This window comes from Accipiter gentilis, chromosome 16, assembly GCF_929443795.1.
Source record: "Accipiter gentilis chromosome 16, bAccGen1.1, whole genome shotgun sequence".
Taxonomy (NCBI): Eukaryota; Metazoa; Chordata; class Aves; order Accipitriformes; family Accipitridae; genus Astur; species Astur gentilis.
Window position 1 is genome coordinate 29,837,211 of NC_064895.1, and position 14,917 is coordinate 29,852,127.

Genomic DNA, 14,917 nt, shown 5'->3' on the forward strand with positions numbered 1-14,917 from the left:
GCTCCTCCCAGGAGGACTCCAATTCCCAGCGTGCCTCGCGAGGGCAGAGCCGCCTCCGCGCTGCGGGAGTTGGGGAGGGTAGGCGCACGGGGGCTGATGGGAGTTGTAGTCCATACGCGGTGCGGCAGGCGGCGCGGGAGACTCAAGGCGGGGATTTGGGCATAACAGGGGATGGAGTGAATCGAGAGGCGCTTGCAAAGGTTAAGGGGGCGGTTAGGGGGTGCCCAGCAGTGTCTTTGCTCTCAAATGGCCTGTGAGAGGTGACAGGGCGGCGGCAGCTCCATGGAGGCCCCCCCCGCGGAGGTCCTCCCATGGCCCCCAGGCACGCTCCCAGGGACTTTTACGCGTATCCAGGAAAAACAAAATAAAATAAAATAAACTGCGCCCACAGGCCCCTCAGCTGGCCCCGCTGCAATGAGCCCTGCGCGTGCGCACACGGCGGGAAGCTGCGAGCCGCGGTATTGCGCATGCGCGACACGGCGCTCCAGCACTGCTGGGGCATAACGCGCATGCGCCGACCTGCCCGTGCCGTCGCCTCCCGGGAATTTTGCGCGTGCGCAATGCTCTTTCTGGCTTCACCGCCCGGAGAGTTGGCGCATGCGTAGAGGGCGGGAGCTAGCGTTCGCACCGCACTGCGCATGCGCGATCCTCTGGTACGCATGCGCCCTGCTCGTTTCCGCCCCCGCCGTCGCTCAGGTGCTGCTGGAGCGGGAGAGCGGCAGCCGTGTGGAGCCCCGGGCCGGGTGGGCTGAGGAGCCGCCGCTATGGTGTTTTACTTCACCTCCAACGGTGAGTGGGTGAGGGGAGAGCGGCTAGAGGCCTTAGTGCCTGCGGGGGGAGGGCCGGTCTGTGACGGGCCGGGTCCCGCCGCTGTGAGGGGAGCGCTGGGCCGCGCCCCCGGCCGGTTCCTTAGAGAGCGGGGCCGCCCGGTAACGGCAGTCCTCCTGCCCCTATCCCTCTGAGCAGCCCCGTTAGTCCTGCCGGTGCGTTTTTGCGAGCGCCCGGGGTTGGGTGTAAAGGACACGGTTTGGGCCGAAATCGGCTACAACTTAAACTCGGTTTAGGAGCTACGAGGCTTCCTGAGCTGAGGAGCCTCTTAGTAGTGGTTGCTAACAGCCTTGAATGAATAGCAGTACCCGTGAGTGAATTCTGAAAAGCTTTCTCAAGTGTGCTGCCGTCGGGAGTTTGTGGGAAGGCTTAATGCATAAATGGTCTCATTATTTGTCCTTTAATATAGACAGATCCATTTTGCTTGCCCATATGAAAAGGTTGGCCACTTCTGAAGCATCAGAAATCTGTGGTTTGATGTAGTATGGGCTGATGATAGGGAGGGTAGTACAGGAATATTCCTTTTTAGTGTGCCCCCAGGCATTTCACCAGTGTATAAACTGTTCGTGAAAGTATCAGTGTGGTTTTTACCCCTTACCCACTGTATCCACAAAATAAATTTTACAGCATAGCTTTTCTCCATTCTAGAGGGAAGGTTCCATAGTGAGAAAGATTTGAGTGTCTGGCTGCTTGATTTTCCTTGGACAAGACAAGGCTTAACAGTCTTGTGAATGTTTCTTAAATAAATTTGGTTTTGGGATTGGTTGAAACCCTTTTCTTCCTCTGTTGTGGCAAGTCAGGCCCTTTACACCCTCAGTGAACAGATGCACTGGCTGTGTTGATCGCTTAACCCAGCACTTGGATGGAAACATTTTCTGCTTATCTGGAGACTGTTAGGGAGAAGTTCAGAGACTTTCCTGGACTTCCCTTTTAGTGGGGAGGAAGGAGCCTGGTACAGTGCCTGGCAGACGTGTAGGGTACCTCGGGGGGTACTAGGAGCAGACAAGCTGCAGTTAACTCTGCTAATGATGTGAACAGTCTCCTTTGGTTTTTAAATGCTAGTTCTGCAGAGGGTTTCTGACGCTTTATAATCAGTTTTGCTGCCAGAGAGAGGTCTACAATAAGGCTATTACCGTTTGCCTAACATCCGTTGCACTGTTACTAATGTGTGTTAAATCATATGGGTTTTAAGTAATCTCCTCTTTGGTTATGTTAGTGTTCCCCCGCTGTTTTGGCAGGATGAGCTTCATTTTCACAGAACCATCACTAATGCAATTTTATTTTTGAGCATTTAATTTTACGCTTATGGGTAGTGCCTGTAGTCACAATGATCTCACATTCTCTGGACTCTCCTATGCGTCCAAGGTGGATTTTTTTCCCAACCTTAACTCCCACAGGCATATAATCCTTTCATATTTTTGAATTTCCATTTCTTATTACCTCATTACTAAACTGAAAAGTGTCATCTGGGCTTTGTGCTAGTGATGTTGGATTTCTAATAAAAATGCCCTCAGAAAGGACAGGGTCAGTAAGCAGTTTGGGATCCAAGTCATTTCACTGCCAGAGTGGTAGCACGTAAGTGAAGTGTGTCTGCTATTTTAGTGACTTTGAAAATATGAGGTTAGACACCATATTTTCAAAAGATGCTTTTTGAAAGCAGATTTGGTCACCTGCCTTTCGTTTGTTTGCTCTTAGTCCTTAATTTGTGAGTTGCTTTAGAGAATTCTGTTTGTTCTGCAACAATATATGAAAAACACAAATCTGTGTTGCTGCAGCAGGTTGTTTCAGCCACTGGCTGTTACAGTGTGAAGCCGTCTGCGGAAAACCCGCTGTCAGTAATTCTTTGTGTAGAAGTGCACAGGTGCTGTAGGTCCTCATGAAGAACAGCTAAATTTCAGTGCAGCGCTGAGGCTTGTAACTATAGCTGCAGCATTTGCTCACGCACAAGATAATTGTTAAAAATCGTAGAAGTTGGAAACGTGACAATCTGGTAGATAGTGTTGCTGTGAAATTGAGATTTCCCTGCTGCCACATACAAGAACAGAGCATTTCTTTTTAAGCAGGCTGCTCAGTGATTTCTGCAACAGGACTTCCCTGACTGTAGCACCCTCTTAACTGCTCTGTGTCCATCTCCCAGCTGTGCTGGCCTTCAGTCGAGACGCTGACATGTTTGGTTTCCCAGAATTGGCAGTGTCTTTACTGCCTGGTGGAAGGAGCCCTAAAGAAGAGAAGGACACTGTTTTACATGTCCCAGTAGGGCACAGATGAGCCAAATGTGTTTATGGAACTTCGGTCTTTCCATTGTGTTGTGAATTTTAATCCTCCCAGGCTACCTGGAGGACGTTCACATTGGGCTTCTGGTACTTTGGGATGAGCTGTTTCACTCGAGGCCCTACAGAATGTTCATCCCAGACCGTAAATACAATGTCAGCCTTTCTGGCTCCAGACATGTGCTTAATTGAACAGATTGTACAATTACACAGATACACTCTGAACCACCTGGATGTTGAGGGGGTTTTGCCCAGAAAGCTGTTCCTTGCTGGATAATCTTCCATGGAAAGCAGTGGAAATGCCACATTCCAAAGTCTGTTGAAGCATTTGGGACAAAATCTGGAAGAAACGCAAAACCATCTTCCTTCGGCCCCCAGGAGAGAAGTGGGATGGATGGATGGATGAAGCAGTTTTCATTCTAATTTCTGTGACCAAGACTGGTGCGTTTGTCATTCCTTGCATAGTTTGTCCAAACCCCTTTTGATTTGTTTTCCTCTTTCTATCCCTCAGTTGTTCCTTCCGTTTACACCATTTACATGGGAAAAGATAAGTATGAAAGTAAGTACATTAATGCCTAACGGCTTAGATTTAGATTTGTGGGGATTTAAGGTCATTTTGAAAGGATGTCTTTGTATGTGTTAATTCAGTATATTGTTTGAAAACTTGTTCATCCTTGCAAGTGATTCTGACTTACCCCTCTGAAATCCACTGTTACTTTTATTTAGGATAAATAAATTTTGTAAATCCACTAGGTAGAGTAACTGCCTTCAAATACAAGTGAAAACTAAATTCACTGGGAAAAAAAAATCTGTCTAGAGAAAAATACTGGGTTTTAGGTTGCGTTTGATAACTTTTTACAAACCAACCTTCCATTTCCCTGCTCAGTCTGTATTTTTGTCCTCTCTAGTGAGCATTCGTACTTTGTAGGTTTCCTGTGCCCATCCTTTCCCTCACGGTAAAGGTTATGGTTCTGCTGCACCTCCTGTTTCCACATCAGTAGTTGATGTGAAACCGGGTGTCTTACTCCAAGGGAAGAGTATTAGTGTGGCTATTTTGAAGACTTGCCTTGAAAGTCTCCCCACATTAGATCAATATTTGAAGAAACATATTTCACTTAAAAATTTCAAAATTACATGATGGAGGTGTTCCTGGCTTACATGTTTCTGCCATACATGGAGCAGACAGGTGCAGCGTTAAAACCCTTTTCTCTTTTGGTTCAGTCGCCATGCAGTGGCTGACCAACAGCAGAGGATTCCTGCTCAACAGGTAGTTGGATTTGTTGTTGATGAGGTCCTGGGCTTTGCTCATTGATGCTTTTATTCCTACAGATGAAGATCTAATAAAGTATGGCTGGCCTGAAGATATCTGGTAGGTGCTGAAACAAATTGCCTTTTGTTACGCACCTGAGTCAAATGATTGTAACAACCCTCTTGCTTCCACAGGCACTGTAGAGTCTCTTTTTTTCCAAGGCCACTTAGCTGTTTAAATACAATCCCGGGGTGGAGGTGGATTGAAGAAGACCTGGGTGCAGCTGTTGGGACCCCACTGATTCTGAATTCATTCCCCTGCACCTCCGCCTTGACCGCCCCCCACTTTGTTCATCATAGGAGCTGGCCCCTTTGTGAAGCTTTTGGGGGTTTTCTGTGCATGGAGCTGCTGGAGTAGCAATAACCTGAATAACACCATACATGGATATTTATGTTTCAGAATATAGTTGCTAGCTTGCTGTTACTCTTTCTGTGTTTGGGAAATGAGCAGAGTTAAAGGAGAAGGGCAGCTTGGTATTTGTAAGAGAGCACACCTCCTGAGTCAAGCAAGAGTATCAGATCCTGGATGTCCACACACACAGAGAAGCGAAACCAGCAAAACCAAAAGGCTAACAGAGGACAGGCAGAGTGGAGGCATCAACATGTGAAATCACGGAGCAGACGGGACCTGGGGATGGAGCCAGAAATTTTTTAAGCAACAGTAAATGCTGTGCCTAGAGAAAACTGTCTGTTGTCTCCCAGTGCCTTTTCCTCTGTGTCACCCCAGTGTGTGCTGTGGGCATGTACTGGCCTGGCCTGTAAAACAGCTGTCGCCATCTCAGGAGCTGCAGTTGGTGAGCACGAGCAGAGGAGTTTGATATTTTGATTCCTGCCAGGTGAAAGCCATGTCTGCTTTAAGCAGACCTGCTAGAGCTTTGGCCAGGCAGGCAAAAGGAAGCGTTCTGTCATGTTCACAAGGTCTCATCGGAAGAGAAAACAAGGGCAGGGGAGTTCCCAAACCTGTTAGCAGCAATTCACAGCATCTTTGCTGGCTGGATTAGTCCATAAAGTTTCCAAACTGATAAGGTTTGAGAGATGTTTAGGAAGGAGTTAGCTTGCTTCCAGGCACTATTGCACAGACCAGCTGTATCACAGTTGCCGCCCTCTCCTTTGCTAACAGTTGCTAACAAGAAGCACCATGTGGATTGTGTGCCTTCTCTCTCTTCAAGGAGGCCTCTGCCAGGATGAGCTGAGATGTCTTGGTAGGACTGAAGCTTGAATAGGTAGTATCTAACACGCTCTGTAGAGGATGTTTTGTCAGCAGTCAGCTAACTGGCAAGGGAATATTTTTTCTTTTCTAGCAGAAGAGATTGTACTTCAGCTGAATAACACACTGTTGTAGCAGTATCACATTCATTTTCTGTCTCATGTTTGTCCTATCACTACATAATTTAAGGTATGTCTACAATGTTATTTAGGAATGACCTTGAGATTCATTCTCAAATTGCCTGACCCATGAAAGTCATCTTTTCCCACCTCTTTTGTATCTTGTAGCTCACACTATGTTGTTTTTTTTGTATCCTGGTGCCATCTCAACAAAATATCCTAGGTCCTCTTGCGGAGGCCTCCTGGGAATTGTTCTAATGGTGTCTGGCACTTTTTAGACTTCTTTTTAAGAGGGGTCCAGTGGAGCTGGGGTAGGAGACTCAGGAGGTACAAGTGAGAGTTCATGTGTTGGTGCTGGAGTGTTTTCTGTCTTGCAGCAGGAAGGAAACAGTCCAGTTATATTAAGTGGTGGAAAGAAGGGTTGGGAGGTAACATGAGATCAGTTCCCCCCCTCTGTCCTTGGAAGTCTGCAGGGTTGGAGTGAGTGTTGATCAGGACAGAGGCTTAAAAAATAGGTGATTATGGTAAAAACACAGTCAAGTTAGAAGAGGTCTGGAGAAGGGCAGCTGGAGCCATTGAGGAGATGAACAGCTGTGCTGTGAGGATGGACTGGAGTGGAGACCTCTCTTCAGTCTGGTAGGGAGGCAGGGTGATTGAGGCTTATGAAATCTTGGAGACAGTGAATGAAGTGAATGCAGAACTGGTGTTCACCTGCTGTTGGGACTGGTACCCACTGAAACCACTAGGCATGGTAAACTTCCCAGGCAGCATCGCCTGTTCCCGCTGTTGGAGGCAGAGCACTGGGCTGCTCCATTAGTACTGACCAGTGAGAAATTTGGGGGATTTTTTACTCTGTGATGTTGAGACTAGTCATCTAAGTGCTGAAGCAGTGCCTGCTGCAGAGTTCACGAGTTTGCTGTTCCTCTTAAGAATAAATAGACAGATCAAAACACCACATACACAGGCTCATGCTGTGAGTGTTGCCTGCATGTAGTATAACATTTAAAAGAAAAAAAGGGAGGGGGAATGGGTTTTTATTATTTCAGTCTCCCATTGAGACAACTGATGTTTCTTGAAGGATAGGCTCTGACTCCCTTGCCTGCTTTTAAACATGAACATTTCTATACTTAGTCATCCATGGAGTGGCTATTTTGTCACTTGTTAGGAAGTAAATCTTTCACAACAGATCACCATCTCTTATCCTCTGTTAAATGTGCTTTTTTTATTCTGCAGGTTTCATGTGGATAAGCTCTCTTCCGCGCATGTGTACCTTCGGTTACACAAGGTAATCCTGTGACACGTACATTTAAAAACATTAATATTCACTCGCATAAGAACTGCACGTGCCCATTCTGCAGTGATTCCTGCGCAAGAGACCATCTTTGCTTACGTGAACTGCTACAGTCTGCAGGGCTCCCTCAGGGTGCAGGTAACCACCAGTGTGGGGAGACTGAATTTACAGCCTCCGTTAACCAAATAACGTGGGGAGGAGCAGGAAGTATAACGTGGCCCAACAGAACAATTGATTTCTGGCTTGACACCAAGCGTATGTCTAGGAACCATCACCCACTAAATGAGGATACCTTTGAGAAAAACAGGTTGCAAGTTGCTCGTAGTGCTTCAAGCCTCTCCTCACAAATGCCACAGAAGACTCCAGTCTTGTAAAATGTGGAGCGTAGAGGTCTTGGCTGTGTTTGTAGATGATCATGCCCTGCTTCCTGGCTTTTGTGTGCTCATCAGTCCCTACAGCCCCCTGCCGCAAGCCGCTCACGTTGCCTTGCTCTGTCACAGGGGCAGACGGTGGATGACATTCCTAAAGAAGTTTTGATAGACTGTGCCCATCTAGTGAAGGCGAATAGCATTCAAGGTAATACCGATTCCCGGGAAATCGGTGTGAGGTGTTTGCGGCGAGTGTTTCTGGTCCACACAAGCGTGTTGTTTTTTGGATCAAACACTTGTGACATTTCTGCTGTGGTGCTCTCTGTTAAGCCTGTGCCAGTGGGTCTTACGGGAAGCAGATGTCGCTTGCAGCTGCTGGGGCTGCCTGTTACACTTTTGTAAGGAGGAATTTTAAATCTCAGAAATTCCTGTTTGTGCCTCCATATTACTGTCTGAGCCAAGGAGGCCTTGCAGTCTCTTCTCTAACACCACCTTGGGGCCCCCTTCCATAGTAATCACTCTTCTGGCAAAGACGGTCTCCATCTGGAGTTCGTTAACACTGCTGCAGCACTCATGTTACTGCAGAAAATGATGTCGTGGTGTTCTTCCGTTTCACTGTAACACTGGAAGGGCTTCTCCGTTTTCGTCTTTCTTGCCTAGCTAGTAAAGTTTGTGACAAGAATAACTGCCAGTGTTTCCATGTTCACGGAAGGCTTTAAGACCTCTTTCAGCAGGGAGAGAACTGAAATGTTTCCCTTCTCCCTTGCTTCCTAGGTTGCAAGATGAACAACGTCAACGTGGTATACACGCCGTGGACTAACCTGAAGAAGACTGCAGACATGGATGTGGGGCAGATTGGCTTTCACAGGCAGAAGGATGTAAGTGTTTGCTGTAAGCCAGTGACAGTGACCTGGTGGCAGACTAATGTTTCCGTGTTAGGAGCTGGGTGGTTTGTCTTCAGCGTTTCCCCTAAAGCCAGGGAATCATCCACTCTTGAAGCCTAAGAGAGATCCCAGGAGCATGTTTGGACTTGCCTGAACGTCACCTGAAAATCCATGGTTGAGTGTTGGCCTGTAGCAGAGTGTAGCCTGTGCAGTGTGTGTTTCCAAACTCCAGCATGGTGTAGCTGATGAGTCTTTGCTGATGCCGAATGGTATCATGTGTTAGTCTGTGCTATCCGTTTGAAATTATCTCCACTGAAATAATCTCTTACTACAGCTGAAGAGCCTGCATATGAGCAGTTACTTTGGATCAGCTCACAGACAGTACTGTAATCACATGTCTGGAAGGGCTCAGGACTTGAACTTGCTGGGCAAAGGAGGGCTGTGTGGGGTCCTGGGGGTGTCTGACGCTGTGCTCGCTCTACTGTCTCTGCTCCAAGAGCTGTCTCACCCTGGTGCTGCCTCTGAATTTGTTAAACCTGTTAAAAGGCCAAGCTGCTTAGCTTTGGTGTAGGGTCAAGCCAGTGTACTAAGCTATTCCTGAGCCTGACCTAGTGTCCACAGATAATGTTATGCTTAAATTGTAGTTATGTAGCTTGGCTGCTGGGAGAGAAGGCTCTCTAGGCGTGCAGTTGTTTGACTAGAACAGGTCTGTACCAGGGCAAGAAATGCTAAAACCCCTGCAGTCAACAAGCAGAGCGTGTGCTTCTCTTTCCGAAATGGGTCTGCAGAGACTTCATGCCACCTCTTCAGGAACTGGCAGAGACTGGTTCTTGTCTCTTGGCTTCTTTGTTGAGGCATGTGCCAAGAAACAAAACTATTAATGGTTATGTACTTAGCAATGCTTATGCTTATTAGCTATGTGCTTCTGAGTGTTGGGAGTGGGCCTCTTTTTGCTGTTACACAACCTGCTGAATAGGCCTTGGTGGCAGTGATTTTCCTTAGCATCTGTTTTTGTGGGATTCAGCCATGTGTAAAGTGGAAATAGGGTGTTTTCTTTCCGTTGAGAAAGTGCCAGAATAAAAGTATTTTTTTATAAGGATCACAGTTTTTTGCACTCCAAAGGTGAAAATGCTGACAGTGGAGAAGAAGGTGAACGAGATCCTGAACCGGCTAGAGAAGACAAAAGTGGAGCGCTTCCCAGACCTGGCGGCTGAGAAGGAAGCCAGGGACAGAGAGGAGAGAAATGAGAAAAAAGCCCAGATCCAAGAGATGAAGCGGAAGGAAAAGGAAGAGATGAAGAAGAAGAAAGAGCTGGAAGAACTTAGGTAAGTAATAAATTGAAGTGCCAACTTCTAACTATTGCAGTTTTCATTGGTGCTGGGAGGGAGTCATGGGTCAGCAGTTTCTGTTTAATAGTTGGCTTGGCATTACTCAGTGTTCAGCTGACCTGCTCTGGCATAGACGTCTGCATGGCCCAGTGATTTCCTTTGTCTTTAGAATAAATGCGTTTTCCCCATTTCTCCTAAAATAAACCTGGATGTTAAACCATTGTTAAGAGAAAGGACTGAGTCTTTTGAAACCTGTCCCTAACTTGGGTGAAATTGGGCAAGCAGCTTGGCACTCTCTGTCATTGGGATGGGAGCAATTGCTTCCAGCTTTGCATGAGCCTTGGAAAGCACTGAGCCTTTGCTAGAGTTCTTCAGCTTCCTCTTGCATCACTGATGTTAACTAAAACATGTGTGAATCCTCAGTCGCACGCTCCTTTAAACACAGAATGAGGGATGGTGTTTTGAAATGTCATATTGACCTTTCTGTCCATACCACAGCATGTGTGAGCTTGTACCATAGTACTGACGGCCCCGTACAGCACTGGATGTATCCGCTGGCTTGCCCCAAAAACTTGCTTTTAAGCTTTAGTAAGTTTTGTTTATCTGTAAATGACAATGAAACCAGAATTTGAAAAACTCTGGGATTTTGTGAGTGATTCAACACATGTAGAGGTCAGAAAGGAGAGCTTAGAGAAGCAAACTAAACTGGGGAGAAGTCACGAGCAGGCACGTCTGTGCTACAGAGTAAGGGGCCTGCCTGCTTATTTAACCTCGCCCCAGAGCTGCCTCTTGGCCATCCCCCAAAGTAAAGGATTTTCTACCTCCTGGGATGATCTAGCTGGTAGTTCCAGAACAAAAATGTGGAGGAGTCTGCATAGTGCCTGGGCTTTGTCTGGTTGTTTCAATTAGTCAAAGAGTATGAGATAAGCAAATAGAGGTCCAGCCTGCCTGAGTTCAGAAAGGAAAAAAATTTGTTTTTCTGTTACTTGGTCCTGTTTTATCAAAACGCCTCTCTGTTGGTATGTTTTGAAAATGTATTGTGCAAGATAATGTAATTTCTCTTCCAGGAGCTACTCATCCTTAATGAAGGCTGAGAACATGTCCTCCAATCAGGTAAGACTGCCCACAGAAACCTTTCAGACAGCTGAAATTCAATGCGGGATCGTGATGGTACAGCTCCCGCATTGCAGTCTGGTTTTGGTGACTCCTGCATGACAGAGCACATCTCTGTCACCCCTTCTCGGTGAAGGACACTGTCACTTTCCTCCACTTTCTGAGAGGGCCCTATTGCTTGTATGTCAGCCAGGAGGAGTCTGTGCTGCTGGAAGTGTGTGCAAAGTCCTCCCAGTCCCCTTCCCACCCAAGTGAAAGAACAGATGGAGTCTGAAGTGGGGCACCAGGCTTGACTCTCCTTGTGAGATGTTCGGGCATAACCTGGCTTGTGAGCAGAGGAGATCTCCCTAATGGCAACCATGACCTGCATATGCCACCTTGTTACTTCAAGAGAGGGGGGGAAAATGCACATTTTTAACAAGAAGTAAACTGGAGGTGTAAGGACAACAGTTTGGGGAGGGATGAATATAGGTGCTGAGGGGCAGAAGAGGAAGCTTGAAGGGATGTGCTTGCAGAGAGCAAGCAGGTGTTGGCCTGGGACTGAAGCAGTATAACATGGCTGCAGTCTGACGGTGGAAAAGGAGCCAAAATGGAGAGGAGCGCAGGCCGGCAGGAGGGAAATGAGGAGGTGGATCACAGGAGGGTTGGGGGCTGAAGTTCAGAAGAGGCCCTGGTGGGCACTGGATGCACCTGTGCTTTGCCTGAGGTCTGGCATGTCTGCAGCTTCCTCCTTGGTGGGACCTTGAGCAAATGGATCTTGGAGCTCCTCTGAGTGACTGAGCTCCTCAGTTTAAAATCCACCTTTTGTATCCTAGTTCCTGACTAGCTGCTTAGAGGAGTGTGTGGTTTTCAAGAATCCTTGAATTTCCTCCTGGTTGGCGTGCAGATCCCCTTTGAAACTTGAACTGGGTTGAAGTATAAGCATCTCCTGACATAAACAAGCAGGCTGTGCCTGATTAGTGACACTTGCCAGGGAGAGGCGTGGTGGAAATGCTGTGCAGGGAGTCTCCTCCTCTCTGCACCTGACCCCCGTGTGGTGCCAGACTGCTTTCCTTCTCCTGAGTCAGAAAGAAGCTTAGGTTGTGATACGGAGATGGTCCACAAAGCTGCTGGTGAGAGCCTGTTCTCTGGTTCCTCCCAAATCGCAGCAGATGGGCTTCAGTTTCAGGGAAGTGATACATCACGGGGACAGCAAATAGCAACTGCTGTTTCACAACGCAGAGCCTCACACAGAGCTGTTCCTGCTCCAGAGCTGTTGAGCATCCGTTTGGTTTGATTTCGTGGTGTTTGTACCAAAATGGCAGGAAACCAGAATAAATGGCAATTCTGAAATCCTGCTGAATGCACCATTTCACCATTTTCTGTTTTAATGTGCACAATGATCCTGATTTGTCTTTCTTCCCACAGGATGGCAACGATTCAGATGACTTTATGTAAATAAAGTCTCTCTCCTTTCTCAATCATGAGGTGGTTTGGGATGTCTTAATATGTCACCATCGCTAAGAATGCCAAAAAAAACCCAAAAAAAGTGAACTCTGACTCCATTTCTTCAGAACCTGGTTGGTTCTCCCAGCAGCCTAACCAGCTCTGTGCCATGGACAACTTCTAAAGGGAGAAGATCTATATGTCTGCACATACATCTCTTTTTTCAGGGACGTGGGTGGAAGGAAGCAGAATTGATGTTTCAGTTCTACAAAGACAATGATATTTATTCTAGGGAAGGGATTGGTGTAGCTTTTAATCCAACAAGATTTAAAGAAAGGAAAACAAATTTGTGCTGTCTCACCGCTGTCCTGGCAGCGGAGTGACTCGGAAACAGTTGCTATTAACTCGGTTTGTACACGAACGTGGCGCTGCCGACTGCGTAACTCTTCTCTTCATGCTGGCGATGGTCAGCAAAGCTGGGGGATCCCTCTACAGTTGGAGGGTGTAAATTTGGACAAGCTCCCAGCTGCTTTGCAGGCCTCCCCAGCCCTTGCTGGCAGTAAATCTGGTGGCTCTTCATTTAATACAGAGCTACAGATGATGAAGACTGAGCTCGGCTGTTGTTGCAGCCTACACGAGCATGACCGCTGGCTGTGATATGTGCCTTTAGCACAGAATGAGAATAGCCCCACAGTGTATTTTCTTTTAAATTACGCTCAATTCCTGGGCTGTTCCTTGAAAACCTTCTCTGGAGAGAGAAGTTTGTGAAGAAGAGTTGAGTTTTGCGCAGCGTCTGCGCCTGTCCAGGCCAGAGCTCTTGCCTGAGCCCTCTGTAAGGTTTCGTGCATAAGTCTGTACAAAACGGTCGCGATAATCCTTGCAGCACCTGTATATATGTCACAATTAAATTCATACCATGCTGATAAAACGTGCTGCTAGGTGGGAGTTACCTGGTGTGCTCATGCCTCTGAGAAGGAGCGGAGCGGTGAGGGTCCGCGCAGTGTCTCCTCGGGCAGCAGAAAGCCACACAGAGCACAGCTGTGCTGAGGGGGGACAGCAAAAGTCTATGAAAGTCTGGTTTTGGGGTGCATCTCTGGATGCTGCAAACTTGCCTGCAGCCTCAGCCAGGCAGGAGGTGCGGGAAAAGCCCCTCTGCCTCGCCTTGCTTCTCCCTGGTGCGAAGTGAGGATGTCTCCTGGTGCAGGAGTGGATTTTGGGGGGGGAATAGGCAAAAGGGAAGCGCTCCTTAACCAACTGAAGAGACCTTAAGTCTCATCACAGAATTACTGAATTAGTGCAGGAGAAAAAACCTACCGTGCTACACGGGCAAGTCCCAATAATGCATTTAAACTTATTTGATGTGCTTCCCAGCATCTTCCTTCTGGGTCCTGAAGGTGTGGGGTTGGGACTGGGGAGGGCGAGGGGGTCCAGGCCCTTGTCAGCCCCCAGTTCCTTGCTGGGAGGAAGAGCAGGGTGGGCTGCTCATGTCCTGTCTCAGCTCGGGCTGACCTGAGCCTGGGGGGGGCGAGGAGCTGGGGGGACCCCGTCTCCGGTACCTCCCTCCTCTCCACCATCAATGGGCCCTTTCATGGGACTCGGGTGTTGGCCAGGGACCGGCGACCTGAGCCGCCGTCAGCAGCGGCCGCAGCCCTGCAGCTGCGAACTGTTGTGCTTGGCCGCGGCGGCCATCGATGGGGCGACGTCCCCTTGCGCATGGCTGCCGTGGGCCGTCTGTGTTCACAGCACCCTGTGCCTGGATGCCTGGGGTGGAAAGCGCCAGATCTGCGCTGTCCTTCGTTTAGGACAACCCTGTCGGGAAGAGCAGGGATGGCGAGAGATCCCCGCTCCCTTCCGTGCCCACCCCACCGACCGGCAGCCGCCAAGAATAACCCCCTTGAAGGCGAGCGGTCCCGGCTGCCGTCAGCACTTCCCACCCGGCCCTTCCCCGCCTTCGCTCCTCGTTTATTTATTAATCCTTTTTCTCCCAGCTCTGAAATCCTATCACCCACCCTCACCACCGCCCGGAAAGCGCAGCTCTGGCCTGTTCTGGGGGGGGAAAACCCTGCCTTTGCACATTTTTTTGCAGGCCCAGCGGAGGAGGCGGCAGCCCATCCACAAACACTGGCACAGCTGCTGCCCAATATTATGCTAAGGCTGCTCCCTGGCGAGATGTTCTCCGGCTTTTCCGCAGACGCAGGAGTTTGGGAAGGGGTGAGGAGGTCGGGGTGGGGGTTATAGCACGGCCAGGTCCTACCTAGTTGGGGGAAACTGAGGCACAGAGTGGCAGCGGGCATGGCCGAGGCTCCGGCGCCCGGCTGCGTACCGGCGGCGGGGGGCAGATGCAGCCGGTTCGTTAAGATCTCGCGTATGCGCTGGGTGCTGCGGCAGAGGCAGCCCCCCCCCGAGCAGCCCCCCCAGCCCAGCTGTGTGCCCATGGTGTGCTTCCTTTTGCAGGGTGCCCACGTCCCCCACCCCCCAGACCCTCACTGGGGGGGTTCAGGGCTTTGTCCTGGCCCCCCCCCCAGAGCCCCAGCAGGATGAACCCAGCCCTGCCCAGCCATTGCTTGGGGGGCCGTCAGCTTGTGCCCCATCTGCGTAACGAGTTGTCAGGTCTCTGCTCCCCCCACTGCTCCCTGCTCAGAGCCCACCCCCCCACCCCGTGCTGCCTTTCCAGCCATAGCAGCTACAAACCAGAGCCGGGGCCGTGTTGGCCCATGTTAATAACCAGCCTCGGGCTGTTTCTGCGATGAAAACAGGAAAACGCTTTGCCAACAGC

At 49.0% G+C, this 14,917-nt stretch overlaps 1 protein-coding gene across 3 annotated transcripts; it reads left to right on the forward strand.

Annotated features, from left to right (window-relative positions):
• Positions 1–668: 668 nt before the first annotated feature.
• On the forward strand, positions 669–13,495 carry CCDC25 (coiled-coil domain containing 25). 3 transcript variants are annotated; one of them, XM_049819084.1, is made up of 9 exons: positions 669–789; positions 3,610–3,657; positions 4,428–4,467; positions 6,966–7,017; positions 7,524–7,599; positions 8,166–8,269; positions 9,398–9,600; positions 10,671–10,716; positions 12,124–13,495. In XM_049819084.1, the coding sequence occupies exons 1-9, from the start codon at positions 765–767 to the stop codon at positions 12,151–12,153; spliced, it is 624 nt and encodes a 207-aa protein (XP_049675041.1). In that variant the 5' UTR covers positions 669–764; the 3' UTR covers positions 12,154–13,495. The 3 variants fall into 3 exon arrangements, with proteins under 3 accessions (XP_049675041.1, XP_049675044.1, XP_049675043.1); XM_049819086.1 differs by lacking the exon at positions 3,610–3,657 and adding an exon at positions 3,312–3,539 and having other exon boundaries at positions 691–789; XM_049819087.1 differs by lacking the exons at positions 10,671–10,716; positions 12,124–13,495 and having other exon boundaries at positions 9,381–9,468.
• The last annotated feature ends 1,422 nt before the right edge of the window (positions 13,496–14,917 follow it).

Coding starts and splice junctions, on each gene's coding strand:
- CCDC25 (XM_049819084.1), top strand. CDS start 765: ATGGTGTTTTACTTCACCTCCAACG. Junction 4,468..6,965: donor GGCTGGCCTGAAGATATCTG/GTAGGTGCTGAA, acceptor TTTATTCTGCAG/GTTTCATGTGGATAAGCTCT. Junction 10,717..12,123: donor AGAACATGTCCTCCAATCAG/GTAAGACTGCCC, acceptor TTCTTCCCACAG/GATGGCAACGATTCAGATGA.